At 38.2% G+C, this 16,252-nt stretch overlaps 1 protein-coding gene across 1 annotated transcript; it reads left to right on the top strand.

Moving 5' to 3' along the window:
- Positions 1-15,303: 15,303 nt before the first annotated feature.
- LOC150088743 (beta-1,3-galactosyltransferase 1-like) lies at positions 15,304-15,972 on the top strand. Its single transcript, XM_090370299.1, has one exon. The coding sequence runs from the start codon at positions 15,304-15,306 to the stop codon at positions 15,970-15,972; it is 669 nt and encodes a 222-aa protein (XP_090226425.1).
- The last annotated feature ends 280 nt before the right edge of the window (positions 15,973-16,252 follow it).

Here is a 16,252-nt window from a genome sequence, read left to right as displayed (position 1 = left end):
ACGTGGAGAAATTGTTTTCATGTATTTCTCAATTATCCACTTTGTATATATCGGCTGATCACTTAATTCTCCAATGCTGGAACTAATGTGCATTTGCTGAAGTGTTTGAGAACAGCTGGTAGATGGCAGTACAGTTTATGCCGAAGAATTCGCTAACACAATTGAAAATTCTCATAAGTTTGGCAGTTACAAGTTTCGACACATTTTCCACCGAGAGGTCCATCACCCAGAAAGTCTGCCCAGTGTCCTCCCGTAATATAAGGAGGAGGGACATAACTAAGCATGGACCGTTTTGAATTCTGACTGTATTAGTACTGAATATCCGAAGCGAGTTTCGAATCATCTTAAAAAAAGTAATAATACATATATAAAAGAATCATTAACGTGGTAGCGTATTTGGAGGAGAAAATGTAAATTAAAACGAAATTGTTTGTTGGTGGCAAAGTGCATAATCTAGGCATTGCAGAGCGTGTGAACATAGGCATTTTATGAATTCAAAACGGAGCATTATCCACGTGGTGTAGAAGGTAGTAGTAATCGCAAATGGTGCAAGGAAGAAAATTTATACAGCTCAGTCAAAAAGAACAAAAACACCGTTCATCTGTCCTTACCGTCCAAGAATTTGTCTAGTTCTTCCTTGAATTTACTGAACCAATCCACTTCCACAACAACAGATGGAAGCCTGTTCCAAAAATCAACCACCCGGTGGCTGAAGATAAACTTCTGAGCATCTATCGTTCAACTTAAATTTATTCACAAAAAGAGGAAGAAGGCCATTCACCTTGCTCAATCCATTCAAAGCCTTAAACACCTTAATCAGATCACCTAGCAGGTAGTTCGGGTTGATCTGATTGAGGTGTTTAAGGGCGTTCCAACACTTTTACCTCCTCCTCTACACCCATTCCAGCGAATCTACATCCTTCCTAGGATGAGACCTCCAGACCTGTATACAACACTCAAGATGAGGCCTAACCATGGCCTTATACAAAGGGATAACCACCTGCTTATCTCTGCTTGCAAAGTTTCTATATATGATTGATTAAACCCCTTGAGCTGTTCTGGCAGCATGCCTGCACTGTTCAAAGAATTTCATGTTTGACTAAACAATTACCCCAGGTTGTTTTCATTCTCTACTACCCTGAGTTTCATTCTCTATTACTGCTTGGGAACAGGGTTTTTTTTTTTTTTTTTTTTCCTGGTAGTTGTTGGCCCATCGGCTTCTGTGGCCATAATGCACCTCCCAAGGTTTTTACTGTACTTTAATCCAAGCCCGAGGCGGTATTGGAATCTTTGGGTTGCTAGGCAGGTACTTTACCCACCCGGCTAGCCCTGTCGGCGGGAACAGGGTATGTAATGTCACCAGAGGTCAGTGAACTTCTTTACAATGCCGGTCTTCTGGCTCGTGAGGCGAAGGTTGGCGAAAAGTCCATTAGAAAGAGATACCACACTGGAGGAAAAGTTAGTTCTGTCTCAAAGAAAAACGTTATCAATGGAGAGTATTTCTTTTCTCACGTGAATGAACAAATGGGCTTGTCTAACATATTACCGTTATGGGAGGAAATCGCATCTCTGTACCTTGACCCAAACTTCCATGATATTTAAAATTAAAAAATCCAATTGTTTATTGTTAATATATTAATAAGAACAAAAACCAAGCAAACATGTCCTCGTCAGCACCAGAAGAACAGTCATATGTTGATAACATCCTTCCCATGTTATTTCTTTAGAAATATTAAGACTGACAATGATATAGTTCCTGAGAAATGAAGAACAGTGTTGAGTTTGGTTAGCTTTAGATTTAGCTTGTTTATATGACTTAGCTCCTAGTGTTACGTGTACACCTGTAACTTACACAGTTAAGTGCAGTATCTTCTTAAGAAGGATTCATTTATCTGAATTTTGAATACACCTAATTTAAGAAATAGCTTTTTTCAATTAATCGTCAACTAATTATTCTTTATGCAGCATTATATTGTGTGCTGCTTTAAAATTTCCAAAGTAATCTATTACCAATTTGTCGAAACTCTTCATAAAGAATGCCTCTTTATGGAAAGTTAATCGAGTGATTATACAAATAAAAATTAGAAGCAAACTTATAATTTTGTTGGGCGGACGATCCGCTCAACAAATTTATCGACAAATTTTACATAATCGCATCACAATTTGTGCGATTATGGGTCATTTAGAGGTAACAGGAGTACTGCGGGCAGACCACGTTCGACTCGAACTCCAGACATGGAAGAAAGTGTGTTGAATGCCGTCCAGAATAATCCTACTACTAGCACAAGTGCCGTTGCTTCTGCCTTAGGAGTGTCTCGTTGCAGTGTACAGCGTGTCTGACACTACGATTCCTTACACCACTTTCATCTCCAAAGGGCTCAGTTACTGCTCCCCCAGGATCATCATGCACGTGTGGCTTTTGCTCAGTGGTTTCTCCAAGAAATTGTTCAAGATTTGTATTTTCCAGCCTATGTTTTGTTAACGGATGAGGCTTATTTCATTCGGTAAGGATTATTCAATCAGCACAGTGCTCATGTGTGGGCTCAAGAGAATCCACACGGTGTGCACCCCAATGCGGCACAACATCGCTTCACAATAAATGTGTGGGCAGGTATGGTCGGTGACTGTTTAGTCGGCCCATACCTGTTACCATCCCCCAAGAACTCCGCCAAATATCGGATATTTCTTAAACAAATTCTACTAAGGTTACTTGCCGATGTTCCAGCAAATGTGAGACGCAACATTTGGTTTCAACTTGACGGAGCGCCTGTCCATTATGGAAAGTGTGTTCGGGACAATTTGAACAGGAGTTTTGGGTGTCGATGGATTGGCCGTGGTTGACCCGTTGCCTGGCCCCCACGCTCACCTGATTTATCGAGCCTTGATTTCTTTCTGTGGGTGGGCCCTCAAATCTATCGTGTATGACTCGCCTGTAGAGCCGGAAATGAATCTCGTGGCGAGGCTCGTCTGTGCTACTGTTACTGTCAAAGAAACTCCAGGTGTGTTCGACCGTGTCCGGCAATTCATGCTGCGTTGGTGTCACGCATGCATCGCGTCTCATTGTGGAACCTTCGAGCATCTGTTGTAACATCATGCTCCCTGGAGGCATACAGCGTGTGGTAACCAGCAAAAGCCGAGCAGAAGACACACTCTTCTGCTCAGCTGCATCAGCAGCCAACTCAATCCACATCAGCAGACTGAGAGAGGAAGATCTGCTGTGCTGAATCTAGTTTGTTCCTAATTGACCTGATGTTTTGGAAGTACACTCTAATGACAGGTGTTCGATGTACTTCAGTACTGAGAGAATGTGTCTTGAGTTGGCATGTTCGCAAGCGAACGGCACGACTTCCTAACCTAAGATGGACCGGAATTTCATGAGGGTGATCACACAGGGGACTTGAGAAATTCTTATCACGGTAGGGTGGAGCTTTGAATGTGGGGTTTGGGAGAGCAGTGGGAAGAATGGGAGACTGCTGAGATCGTTGAAAGGTGTCCGGGAAAGGGTCGAGTCAGCTGTGGGTGGTGGCGTTGCAGACTTAGTTTTGGTTCAGAGGTGGAGGTTGGGGAAGGTTACTGGTTCTCCTAATATAGGAGGGTCTAATAATTGTGCCGATAGGCCAAACAAATTAAGTACCAATTAATTTGAACAGGTCTTGTGTGCATTCAACCCTGAATGATGCGCAGTGGAGATTCCTGGTGTGAAGTTGCTGCACCTTTAGCCGGAGGTTTAGTTGATCTTGTAGAACCTGAGACACTTGATTTGGCGCGCTTTCGGGCTAAGCAAGATATTAAAATCCACCTAGACGGTCTGGACTTCTGCCGTTTGGGAGGTGTGTGGAAAATCTAGCCACAACTTAACCCACCTACTCCATCGTTGGAACAATGTACTCCAGCAGAAGGCGCTCTCCAGGCATACCCTACACCCACTGGAGCATGCAAGACGAAACCGGTCATTGCCGATGGTGATGTTCGGATCATGCTCTGTCGCTTTAAAATCGAGGCTATTCCGCTCTGTGTATGGTTTTAATCCTGATCTCAATCCGTTTTGACGCCTTAAATTTCTGTTGGTTAATTTGCAGGGTATCCTCTGGACATGTAGATCGAGGCCCCAAGGTATCTATGTGCATTACTGGAGAGCGGTACCATCGTGCTTCCATTTCAGGTTAACAAAACCTGTGGATGACTTTGGATCGTATTAGCTATCAGCACATGGACGAGTGTACAAGGCAGCAATTTGACGTCCAACAATAACATTCCTCTCTAAATCGGCTTGGAATCAATCAGCTCGGCACATGGAACCTCTGTGGCTTATACGTCTTCCTTACGCAATACTGGTCTCAGTCACTTGTTTATTCGGAACGGTCCAGTGAAATTTGAAAACGAAACTGTTTGGATACTGTTTAGTAGTTTATTATTCACTCGAATGTATTTTGTAAATTTTTGTTCATACAGTTCTTCACATCCACAAAGTTGAAGTCAGAGTACCTTTGTATCAACTTATCAGTTGGCAGCGCTAATCAGTATGAGTAGAAGAGACTACTTGAAAGAAGCAGCCTGAACAATACTTCAGAAAGGGGGTGGGAGAGTTAACTTATCTGAAATATTATCTCAACAATGATATGACGCACACATACTACAAAATCGAGTATCCAATTACTACAAATCAGTTATTTTTCGTTGGCAGTTTGGATACACGTATGCATGATGAATGTGACACTGGATCGAATTGTGCTCAATTGGATTGAATCGGAAATGTGTGTCTGACAAAACCTAGACATGTAATGTTCTGCGTGAAGTAATTCGTTTTGGTGCTGACTCTTTTCGTGTCATTTAAAAGTATTTCCAAGGTACTTTAACTAGTTTCCTATTTGAAGTGCTAAATTAAATTAGATGCCTTTTAAAGATAACTAGTTTAACTATTTTAAATCAATCGTTAACTAAGTGTTCTCAATGTACCGTTATAATGCGTGTTGCTGTTAAAATGTCCAAATAAATCTATTACAAATTTGTAGAAACTGTTCGTTAATATTCCCTCTTTTTGGGAAATTATTCGAGAAACTACACAATAAAAATTTGAAGAAAATTTTGTATCAAAAAAAAAAATTAGAAGTTTGAAGTGTGTGGCAAAAAATCCAAACGGGCTGGACAGATTATCCAATATATAATAGAATTCATAATACAGTCATTTCATTTCGGATAATTATTATTTTAACTCTTTTTGAAAATTCTGTGTTATCTGCAACTACGACTGACTACAATGAAATATTCAGTTAAGAAAAATAAGGAACGAACTGATTAGAAAATTTTACTGAAACACATAAAGCAGAGTGACAAAAAATGAAATTAATTAAATACCAAATTATGAAAAAAATGGAAAAATTACAAAATTATAACCAAATGACAAAATTATAAAAAATGGAAAAATGACAAAATTTTAAAATTAAAAAAATTATAAAATTTATAGAAATGAGGAAAACAAAGAATTATTAAGTGACAAAGATTAAGAATATATAAAAAATGACAAAAAAGTAACAAATAAAAAATTATATAAAGGCACAAAAAGTATAAAATGAAAAAAAACTGATATTACAGAATGAAAAAATTACAGTACAAAAAATTGAAAAATTACAGTACAAAAAATTGAAAAATCACAAAATTATAAAAATGAAAAATTGTAAAAAATTACGAATTAGAGAAATTAAAAAAATATATTAATTATAAAAAGTTGACAAAATTTAATATAAAAAGTCATAAAACATGATAAAAATGACAAAAAATAACAAATAAAAAAATAGAAAAACTGACAAAAAGCATAAAAATGAAAAAACTGCAATATTCAGAATGAAAATTACAATATTAAAAAAAAATGAAAAATTACAGTACAAAAAAATTTTAAAATTTCAAAATTATGAAAATGAAATAATAGCAAAATTATAAACAGTGCAAACAATTGCAAATTATAAATAGTGTAAAAATAAAATTATAGAAATGAAAACAAAATTATGAAATATAAAAAGTGACAAAAAAGAACAAATAAAAATTATAAGTGGCAAAAGTATAAAAATAAAAAAATTGCAATAATACAGAATGAAAAAATTACAATATTACAAAAAATTTTTAAAGTTACAGTACAAAAAAAATTCAAAAAATTACAGTATAAAAATTGAAAAATTACAAAATTGGAAGTGAAGCAGAAAATGAAGTTAAAAAAATTCTTATCTTTCCGATAATACCATTATCAGACAGATTAGTGATATGCCGTCAGACATAGAAGAAAGTGTATGTGCCTCTGTGAAGAAAAGTGAAAATTTTGCACTCCAAGTAGATGAATCAACTGATACTGGAAGAAAGGCTCAACTACTCGCATTTATTCGCTTTGTCCTTTGTCCATAACAATAGAATAGTAGATGATTTTTTTTTGCTGTAAAGAACTTGAAACAACAACTACAGGCCAAGATATTTTCAACCCATTAAGTACCTACTTGGAAATTCATGGTCAGCTCATTGAAAGTGTTTGTATCTTTAGTGAAGAAAGTTAACCGTGATGTCATCACAACACATTGCTTTCTTCATCGTGAAGTGCTGGTTGGGAAAACACTCTGTAGTGACCTGAAAAATGTGCTAGACACAGTTATGAAAATGGTTAACTATTTAAAAAGTAGGCCTCTTAAATCACGTCTTTTTGCCAAACTTTGTGAAGACGTTTGGGCAAAACATATTAATCTTCTTCATACAGAAGCAAAATGGCTTTCTAGAGGCAAAATAATGTCAACAGTATTTGAACTGAAGGATGATTCATTCTTTCTTTGCCATTGAAAAGCAAGAAGAATTTGGTATGTTACTTGCAGATGAAATTGGTATGCCAGATTATCTTATTTATTTGATATCTTTCAAACTTTAAACAAAGTAAATTCCAGTATACAAGGCAAAGTTGAAAATATCTTATCTTCAGCTGAGAGAATCCAAGCTCTGAGATATAAGTTAAGATTATGGATCACCATGGTGAAGGGAAGGAACGTAGATATTTTTCCACACGTTGCTACAACTAAGAATAAAAAAATAATACCATTGATTTGTCAGCATCTTTTAGCACTGAAAAAAAAAAAACATTCAGTACTATTTTTCAAACTTACGTACCGAAGACAATGACTGATAGTACAATCCATTTATTGCAACAATTTCAAACCATTCTAAGTTCAGTGTCATAGATCAGGAGGAGTTAATTGAAATACGTAATGATGGCCATTTGAAATTAAAACACAAAGAAGTATCTATAGAGGAATTCTGGATAGGGATTACGAATGAATATCCTCATATTGCAAAAAAAGCTGTGGTAATTTCTGTTGCAATTTTCTACATCTTACTTATGTAAGTTGGGATTTTTCTGTGCTTACGACAATAAAAACTCACAAGAGGGAAAGACTACAAACGACTGAGGAAGAAATTAGAGTATGTCTCTCCAGTATTCCACCTAATATCAAAAAGATCTGCGAATCACACCAGGCACAAATATCTCATTCAGAAGTTATAAAACAAGCGTTTAAATACCTTCCATTGTACGGCATGTTTTTAATTTTGTAGTTATCCATATTGATGTTTATTTAGTACCTGTATATAAAGAATAAAATTATTATATAAGTGCACAGTATATAATTTGTATTATGAATTGCAATTTTGTTTATAATTATTATTATGATAACTATCATATAGCATATATATTTTTTAATATTATATATATGTCTGTGTGTATTTGTATATATAAATATACACACAGCACACATATCCAGTTTATTTTTATCTTATATACATAAGATAAAATCTTATCTATAAGATTATATATATATATATATATAATCCCATTCTCTCTGTGTGTGTGTGTGTGTGTGTGTGTGTGTGTGTGTGTGTGTGTATACACACACACACACACAGAATGGGATCTAAAGGGCAGATACTTGATTAGGGGTGCCGCAAAATAATATAAATTACTTAAGGGGTGCCGTTATCAATAAAAGGTTCAAAACCACTGATCTAGACCCTGAAATTCGTGAACTACTCGTTCATGAACTCGTCTTCGAAGTCAATAAAAATAGCCAGCTCGTATTTGGAGTTGAGGTGTTGATATTAAGTCCACTAAGGTGTCTTCAACGAGCGTACTGGAGAAAATTCGTATTTTCTGTGTGATAATACTGTTTGTCATAGAACAGACTGATCTGAGAGCTATTTCAAGCAATTTTCCCAAGTTGGAAAGTAATGCAATGGGTCTGTATCCTTCTGTGTCTGTGAACGGGTTTGTGGATTATATGCAGTAAAGCTATTTTCCAAGGTACAGAGAAAATTCCCTAAAAGAGTTATTTTTTAAACATCAGCAGAATAGTGTTAGGAAATGTTTTTACAACTCTGATGATGAAAATATTTTCCATGAGGTCACTGCCAAGACATTCAGAAACATTGACCTTTTTAATCGCTGTCTGACATTCTTCCAGTGAGAAGGAAAAGTCGAAACATATTATTTATTTTTTTTTTTTTTGCCTTATTACAAAATCGTCATATTAGAGTTAACGCAAAACAAACTTATATCCATCTGTGTGTACTATGTCCATAAATTGTATGTACTGCAGTCTGTTTTGCAGGATAAAAAACCCGAGTTTTGAGCAGAAAAAAGCTTGCTATTCTCGCCTGAGATTTGCTAACCCAGGAGACAAAACAGCCCATAAAAGTTCTGAAAGCCATTCACGGAATTCAAAACGGGAAGTTCACTCTCGGTGTGGGAAGGATGGATGAATTAACCACCGAGTTAACCGCGAGGACTCTTTGCCACTTTCATATACCTTTTTTTAACATGCGGTGTCTCCTGACCTGCCCAGTGATGCACGCCGATTCGGGTCACAGAAAAGAATAGTGAAGTGCAGACTGCTCTGGTCGAAGGTGATCTAGTTTTATTGGCAGACTGTTGTCAGGGAAACTGGTAACGTTTTTTGTAATAAAGATAGATGATCCAGAACCAGAGTGTGTTAACCAGAAGCAACAATTTATGATGTTACCAACAGTTCGTCAGATTTTAAGGGAGGTAAAGAGAGAATTATTATTCGTCTAGGGACTAACGATATTAAATGAGCGATCTGACGATTTCTTGGATAAATACGGGACCATGCTGAAACATTTCCACTAGTTAAGTCAGTTGTATATGTATGCAATTCTGGCCAGACGCGATATGAAAGATTACATGCTGAAAGCATTGTGGATTAACTAGAGACTTCAGGGAATATGCAAGGCTCTGGGCAGTGGAGGGAATTTTATCAGCTTGGCACATTCGTAGGCAGAAGGAATCTATTTTGTAGAGATGGTATTCATTTTAACAAAGGTGTTGCAAGGATTTTTTCCACAATCATTGAGGATACCCTATGGGTTCAGGGAAACTGTTAATTAGGTGGAAGGGTAATTTATATCCGAGTTTTTATGATGATATTTTTCAAAGTAATTCTTGAACTCGCCTCATGAATTCTGGTTTGTTGCCACAACAGCCAATGTTGATAAGTTGCTCTGAGGGTAGCAATTTTTCAAATGAGGGGGAATATAAAGCTTAAGATCTAAATAACTTCAAAGTTTGTGATTCAGGGTAATAAACTATAGAAGATTCCATAGTCTCAGCTGTGTCTACAGTAATGTCAGGAGTGTTTTCAATAAAATGTCTAAATTTGACTCCTGGTTAGGACAACTAATGCTGACATAATAGGGCTAACAGAAACGTGGTGCCATCCGGATATTGTTGATGACCAGTTCCACTACGGTATGTGTAATGTATTTAGGAAAGATAGGGAAGATAGAAGGGGGTCATGCTTTTTACCAAAAGTACCCTGAGCGCGAAAACGAGCTTTGGCTGTGTCTTAAGATACATCTACCAGCATAGAATCTGTGTGGTGTGAGTTAGTTGGAAACAGAGAAACAAAGAGTAGGAGCAATCTAAAGACTAGCATATTGTGAAGAATATATCGAGAGTCTTTACATGCAGATGAAATGAGCAAGCAAGAGTGAATGTCTTATTATGAATGACTTTAATCTGCCCAAGATTGATTGGAATAAGTGGGAGCGAACTCACCGTGGGGTAAAACTTTTAACAATAAATTAGATGATTATTATTTGTACAAGCATTTTAGAGAAAGTACTAGGGGCGAGAATATTCTTGACATCATCATTACTAAAGATTCTGATGACATTACAGGGCTTAATTTACAGGAACCATTGTTAGGAAGCCATCATGCAATCGTCAGTTGAAAGGTGAAGAAATACGTTGCAGTAGTTAAAGATAAAGGCACGAGTTTTAACTTCAGAAGAGGGGACTTTGATAGCTTAAGGAGCTATACGGTATCTGCAAATTGGGCAGATTGTCAGGGGATGGCAAATACATTTGAATTATGGAACACTTTTAAAGCAAAATTCATAGAAGCCATAAACGCATACTTACCTTTAAAAACATATTGCACGAGGGGTACGCCAAAATGGATGGCTGCATAGCTGGCTGGTCAAATAAAGTATAAAAAGATAGCATGGGACAGTTACAGAGCGATAAAAAGTACTGAAGCCTACGACAGGTGCAAGTTGATCTGTAATAGTTCCTGGGGGCCAGCTGTCTGGAATATGATACTCGAGGACTGGCTCCGTAGGGACTACCCACACGCCACTCAGCTTTCTTACGCCGACGATATGGTGATCATCATCCAGAGCCCCCACCCGCGCCGCCATAGGAACCCAGGCTACAGTTGTTCTTTCTGCTCTGTACGTATGGCCACGGAAAATAAACTCTCAGTCTCCACTTAGAAGAGCAAAACCCTCCTATTAAAAGGCAAACTAGACTTCTAAAGACCTCCTACCATACGCTTTAATTGCCGCCCTCTGCAAAACTACCGATCGGTGAAGTACGTAGGAATAATTTTGGACGACAGAAAACTCTCATCCCCCATAACCAAGCTATCATAGAAAAGATAAAAAATTACATCACTATGTTAGCACGCTTTACCCGAATGGACTGGGGTCTTAAAGTATCTACTGTACGCCTTCTATATTCAGCAGTATTTATACCAATTGTCATATATGGAGCTGCAGTATGGTACCACCTAATGACTTTAGTACATGTGCAACGTAAAATTCAGCAAATTCAACCACTTATGCTACTACAAATGACCCGAGCATGTAGAATGACATCAAATGCCGCCCTGGAGGTACTAACAGGCTGCCTCCCCTTGGACCTCCACATCGCTTTTATCGGACTCTCTCATGCCATCAAGAAGAATAAGGATGCTGAATTCCTCACTATTCAAGCCCGTACCGATACCAAAATCAAACAGGAACATAAACGTGTGTTGCTAGAATTGATAAACCTATGGCAAATCCGCTGGAATAACTCCACAACTGGTGCAACTTCTAAACTTTTCCACCCCGAGGTAACCTACATCAACAAACAACGTTCCACTTGGTTCTTCCGTAACGTCTATGCTTCCTTCCTTTAACTGGCCACAGGTCCTTCAAGAGACGCCTTCTACAGTTCGGCCTAGTCGAGGATGCCCTCTGTACCTGCGCAGAACCTTAAGACTGGGACCACGTGATGCGCTCATGCAATATATAGTTAGACCTAAGAATTCATCTGCTGCTAGACCTCCACACTACATCACTTCGGCCAGAAACAAAGTTACTGGAATCTAACCATGCTTTCCGTGCACTAACCACTTATGCCAACGAGGTCTTTCGTCGTCGCTGGCATCACCTGCAACTCCCTAACCGTACTGTTGGATAACCTCCTCCACACAGCAGCTGATACCCAGCACCGGAAACGTCCAGTCATGAAACTGAAAATTGAAGCAAGCCCTGCCGATGCCGCTCCGTGATTCTCCATTGTGACGATTCTGGACTCTTTATTATGAACTTTACCTGTTCCCTTCGTCCTACCCACAGTCGTTCTCCAGGACTCTCACAACTGCATATAACACTCTTCCTGCTTCTTTTCGCCTGGGAGGATGCCTACATTCTGTCATCCCCCGCTATCTTGCCTGTCTTTCACTTTCCTGTCTCTTTTCTGCTCTTTCCTTGGCTCTCCCCACTCTCGCTCCTGCCAGAGTGTGGACGGCCCGCCAGTTCTATTTTACTCACTGGTCCGGCCCCTCGTGCCAGTGGACCGATGCTGGGAGGCTCCTTCCTAGTGATCGCGACTCCCAGTAACGAAAAGGCCAGCCAAACAACACACCACTCCCACAACGTGTGACTGGCTTTGCAAAGTTAACAGAGTATTTAACGCGGATTTGTGTGAAACCACACGAACTGCATAACAATAACACTATGTTCAGTATATGTAACAGTTGTCATCTGCGAGGGTAGTACAGTTGTATCGTCAACGTCTTCCCCACGCTGGGTGGGGGATTTAAGATTGTGACAGTGTCTCTCTTATTAGATTTTTGTACGACAATATCCCAGTTTTCCCTTAGTTTACGTATGTTGGATAGCTGTTGTCTACTTGTGTTTGGTTGAGATAATTAATTCACGGTTGGTATCTCAACCAAGCATGAGTAAATAAGTTGCAAGTGTAGAAGGTCCTTGTACGTAAACTAAAGAAAAAACAGGGATGTTATCGCACAAAAATCTGGTAAAGGAAACACGATCTTAGATAAAAACACGTACATTGACAAAATGCAATACAGTAACTCCAGATTAAAGAATAAACTTGACATTATTTTAAGAAAGCTAAGAGCCAATAAGCAAGGAACTCACGCAGCATATACCTGCCCACAATCACAACCCTCTAATGGATTCAGCCATTACAATTATAAAATTAAAATCAATTTATAAAATTTTCCAACAGGAAGCACTTGTTATAGAATGATGTTGCCGGAACACCACATTAAACGTTTTAAATACGAAACTTACAACAAACCTTTCCACCATTTGGAACCTTGCGCACGTCAAGTACAGGGAGGCCAAGGCTCAGTATGAGAAATCATTGGCTAAGAGAGGTAAGAATGCGGACAAGGAATGTTTCATGTATGTGAAAACAACAAAGAAAAAGAAGGCTAATCAGATCGGACCCTTGTGCATTGGGTATGGGAAAGTCTTTAGAGAGCTGATGTTGCGAATGAATTGAATAGCTAATTTGTTTGCAGCGATCTTTACTGAAGAAAGATCCTTTAAGCTGAGACGAGGCTGTGCGAGTGAGGCTGATCCATATAAAATTAGTTATGTTGTAATTACAGATGATTGTTTATTAAAAAACTTTTGAGCATAAAGGCCAGTAAGGCGTTGATGGCATATCCGAGCAGTTTTGAAGGAGAACTTGAGGGAGTGTACTAAACCATTGAGGTTAATTATGAGAGCAGCTTTGGACTCACCACAGATTCCTTTGGATTGGAGAAGTGCCAATGTATCGACAATACATAAAAGCAGTTCTTCGAGTTCAGTGCAATGAGTTGGTAACTACAAACCTGTTAGTCTGACTTCAGTTGTACAAAAAAACTTTGATGCAATATTTAAGGGTGCAGTCCAGGGACGTTCTGATATATATGACATTCTGAAGGACACACAACATGGCTTTGTTAAGTCTAAATAATGCTTAAATAACTTAGTAGGCTATTTTGACAGAGTTACTCATGAGATGGATTTAGAGAATAATTTCGACATAGTTTACTTGGATTTTAGCAAAGCATTTGCCCCTGAACTTCATGAGAGGTTACTGTATAAGCTTGTACAGGTTGGAACTACTGGTACGATTCTATGATGGATTGTTGGGTGGCTGCAAGACAGAACGCAGAGGGTTGTGATTAATGGATATCTTCAGACTGTTGCCAACTTCAGAAGTGAGGTCCCTTAAGGATCTGTTCTTGGATCACTGTTGTTTCTCATTTTTATGAATTACACCGACGAAGGGATAAAAGGCGAGATGTCAAAATATGCGGTGATATAAAGATTGGCAGAGTCGTTAATGATCAGTGCCATACAGCGCTCCTTTAGGATGACTCGAGCAGACTTCAAAGATGGTCTTAGCAGTGGCAGCTATGTTTTAATACTGCTAAATGCAACGTCACACACTTGTGGAACAGCAACCCGAAATAGATTATAAACTTTGTGGGATTGAATTAAAAACAGTGGATGATGAAAAATATCAGGGAGTTACAATATGGACAGATATGAAATTTTCGGAAAAGTGTAAAGAGGCAGCCAGGATAGCCCATGGTGTCCTATCGATGATTTTTCGAATGTCATCTTGTAGAGATAGGGAGGTCATAAGCCTACTGTACCAGGCAATACTAAGACCACATTTGTGTTACTGTGTTCAAGTATGGAGACCTCATCTGAAAAAAGACATCAAGCTTCTTGAAAGGATTCAAAGACGGGTAAGAATGGTGAGATCGGCAGAAGGACGACCGCATGAGGAAAGACTCCGATTATGTGGACCACAAAACTTTGCAACCAGGCACCACAGAGGTGACCTGATTGAGTTTAGCAATGCTCTGAGCGGGATTAGTAAAATGAGTGAAGGTGGAATTCTCACTGTTATAAAGAATTCCAGATCTAAGTGTCACAGATTCAAATTACAAAGCTTGAGGTTTATTGCAGGCATTTTTCTTTTAGCTAGCGAGTCGCTGATTGCTGAACAAGTTGTCCTCGAAGGTAGTTGAGGGCGACAGCTTTAATTAATTTAAAGTGCAACTGGATATTAAATTTTGGGAAGAGGAAAGCATATAATTTGTGTTTTCTTATCTAATTGGGTGGTTTTTTTTTTTTTTTTTTTTTGCCAATGCAGCAAAAGCCTCCGGCTCGCTTGCATTATGAGGATTACTATTACTGTTTGGACTCGTCCATACACACTGCTCTTTGGTTATTAGCTGAACTAGTTATATCCTACCCTTCTACATTAAATTAAACAATCAATATTCTAGACAGATGCAAATTTTTAATCTATATCAAAGTAATTAACATTATTTTCTTTTCTTTCAGAATTGAAGAACAGAAGACATGCGACGTAATATCCGAAGGATTATTCTTCTCTGCGTCATACTTGTTTTTATCCTTTGTATCTTAAACTGGAAAAAAAATTCTATTATACAATGTTCCAGTTCATTGATCAACGTAAAGTATGTATCCCGATCTGTGAACGTAACTCTCTTTAACGTTTCCGAAACCTGCCAACGTAATACGATTCCGCCATCTATAGTAACGTACGTTCATTCTGCCACCGATCACTTTGTTCACAGGAGAATAGTTCGGTCCACTTGGAGTCATCCAGAACTGATGGACAGATTCAACTTCGTCACAGTATTTGTAATGGGCCGGACGAAAGATCCTCATGTTCAGAATTCGATTGACCAAGAAAAGCACACATTTGGTGACATTGTCCAGTTCGATTTTCTGGACACTTACCGGAATATGACCTATAAAGCACTTGCATCTTTGAAATGGCTTCTCGATCACTGTTCTGACTACACTTTTGTTTTGAAAACAGATGATGATATTCTGATCGATATATTCAGTTTGCATCGGCTGTTGAGTAATTTGTCTCGATCAGAAAATCTTGAACAAAATCTGTTAGGTTATGATTTAAAAAGAGCTGGAGTTGTACGAGACAAAAATTCCAAGTGGTACGTAACTGAAGATGAATTTAAAGAGAAAGAATATCCGCATTACTGCGTGGGAATTGGGTATGTAATGTCACCGAAGGTCATTGAACTTCTTTACAACGCATCATTCGCAGTACCTTTCTTCTGGGTTGATGATGTTTACATCACCGGTCTTCTGACACGTGAAGCGAAGATTGGCATAAAGTCTATTAGAAATAGATACTACACTGGTGGAAAAGTTAGTTCTGTCACAAAGAAAAAGATTATCAATGGAGAGTATTTGTTTTCTCACTTGAATGATGAGATGGGCTTGTCTAACAGATTGCTGTTTTGGGAGGAAATCGCATCTCTGAATCTTGACCACAAACTACCTTGATATGTAAAATTGAGAAATCCACCTGTTTAAGGTTAAAATATTAATCAGAAGAACGAAAGCGACCATGTTCTGACCAGCACCTGAAGAACAGTCATTTGTTGATAATATCCTTGCCATGTTCGCTATTTAAAAATATTAAGAATGACTATGGTGTAGTTCCTAAGAACTGAAGAATACTGTTGAGCGTGGCTAGCCCTAGATTTAGCTTTTTTATGTGATTCAACTTTTTTCTGAAACCTAGAATTATGAAAATTAATTGTGAAGAAGTATTTATGGGATA

The sequence above is a fragment of the Mastigoproctus giganteus genome, chromosome 3, assembly GCF_048544385.1.
Source record: "Mastigoproctus giganteus isolate SK-2022 chromosome 3, ASM4854438v1, whole genome shotgun sequence".
Classification (NCBI taxonomy): domain Eukaryota; kingdom Metazoa; phylum Arthropoda; class Arachnida; order Uropygi; family Thelyphonidae; genus Mastigoproctus; species Mastigoproctus giganteus.
This window is presented reverse-complemented; position numbering and strand designations above follow the sequence as displayed.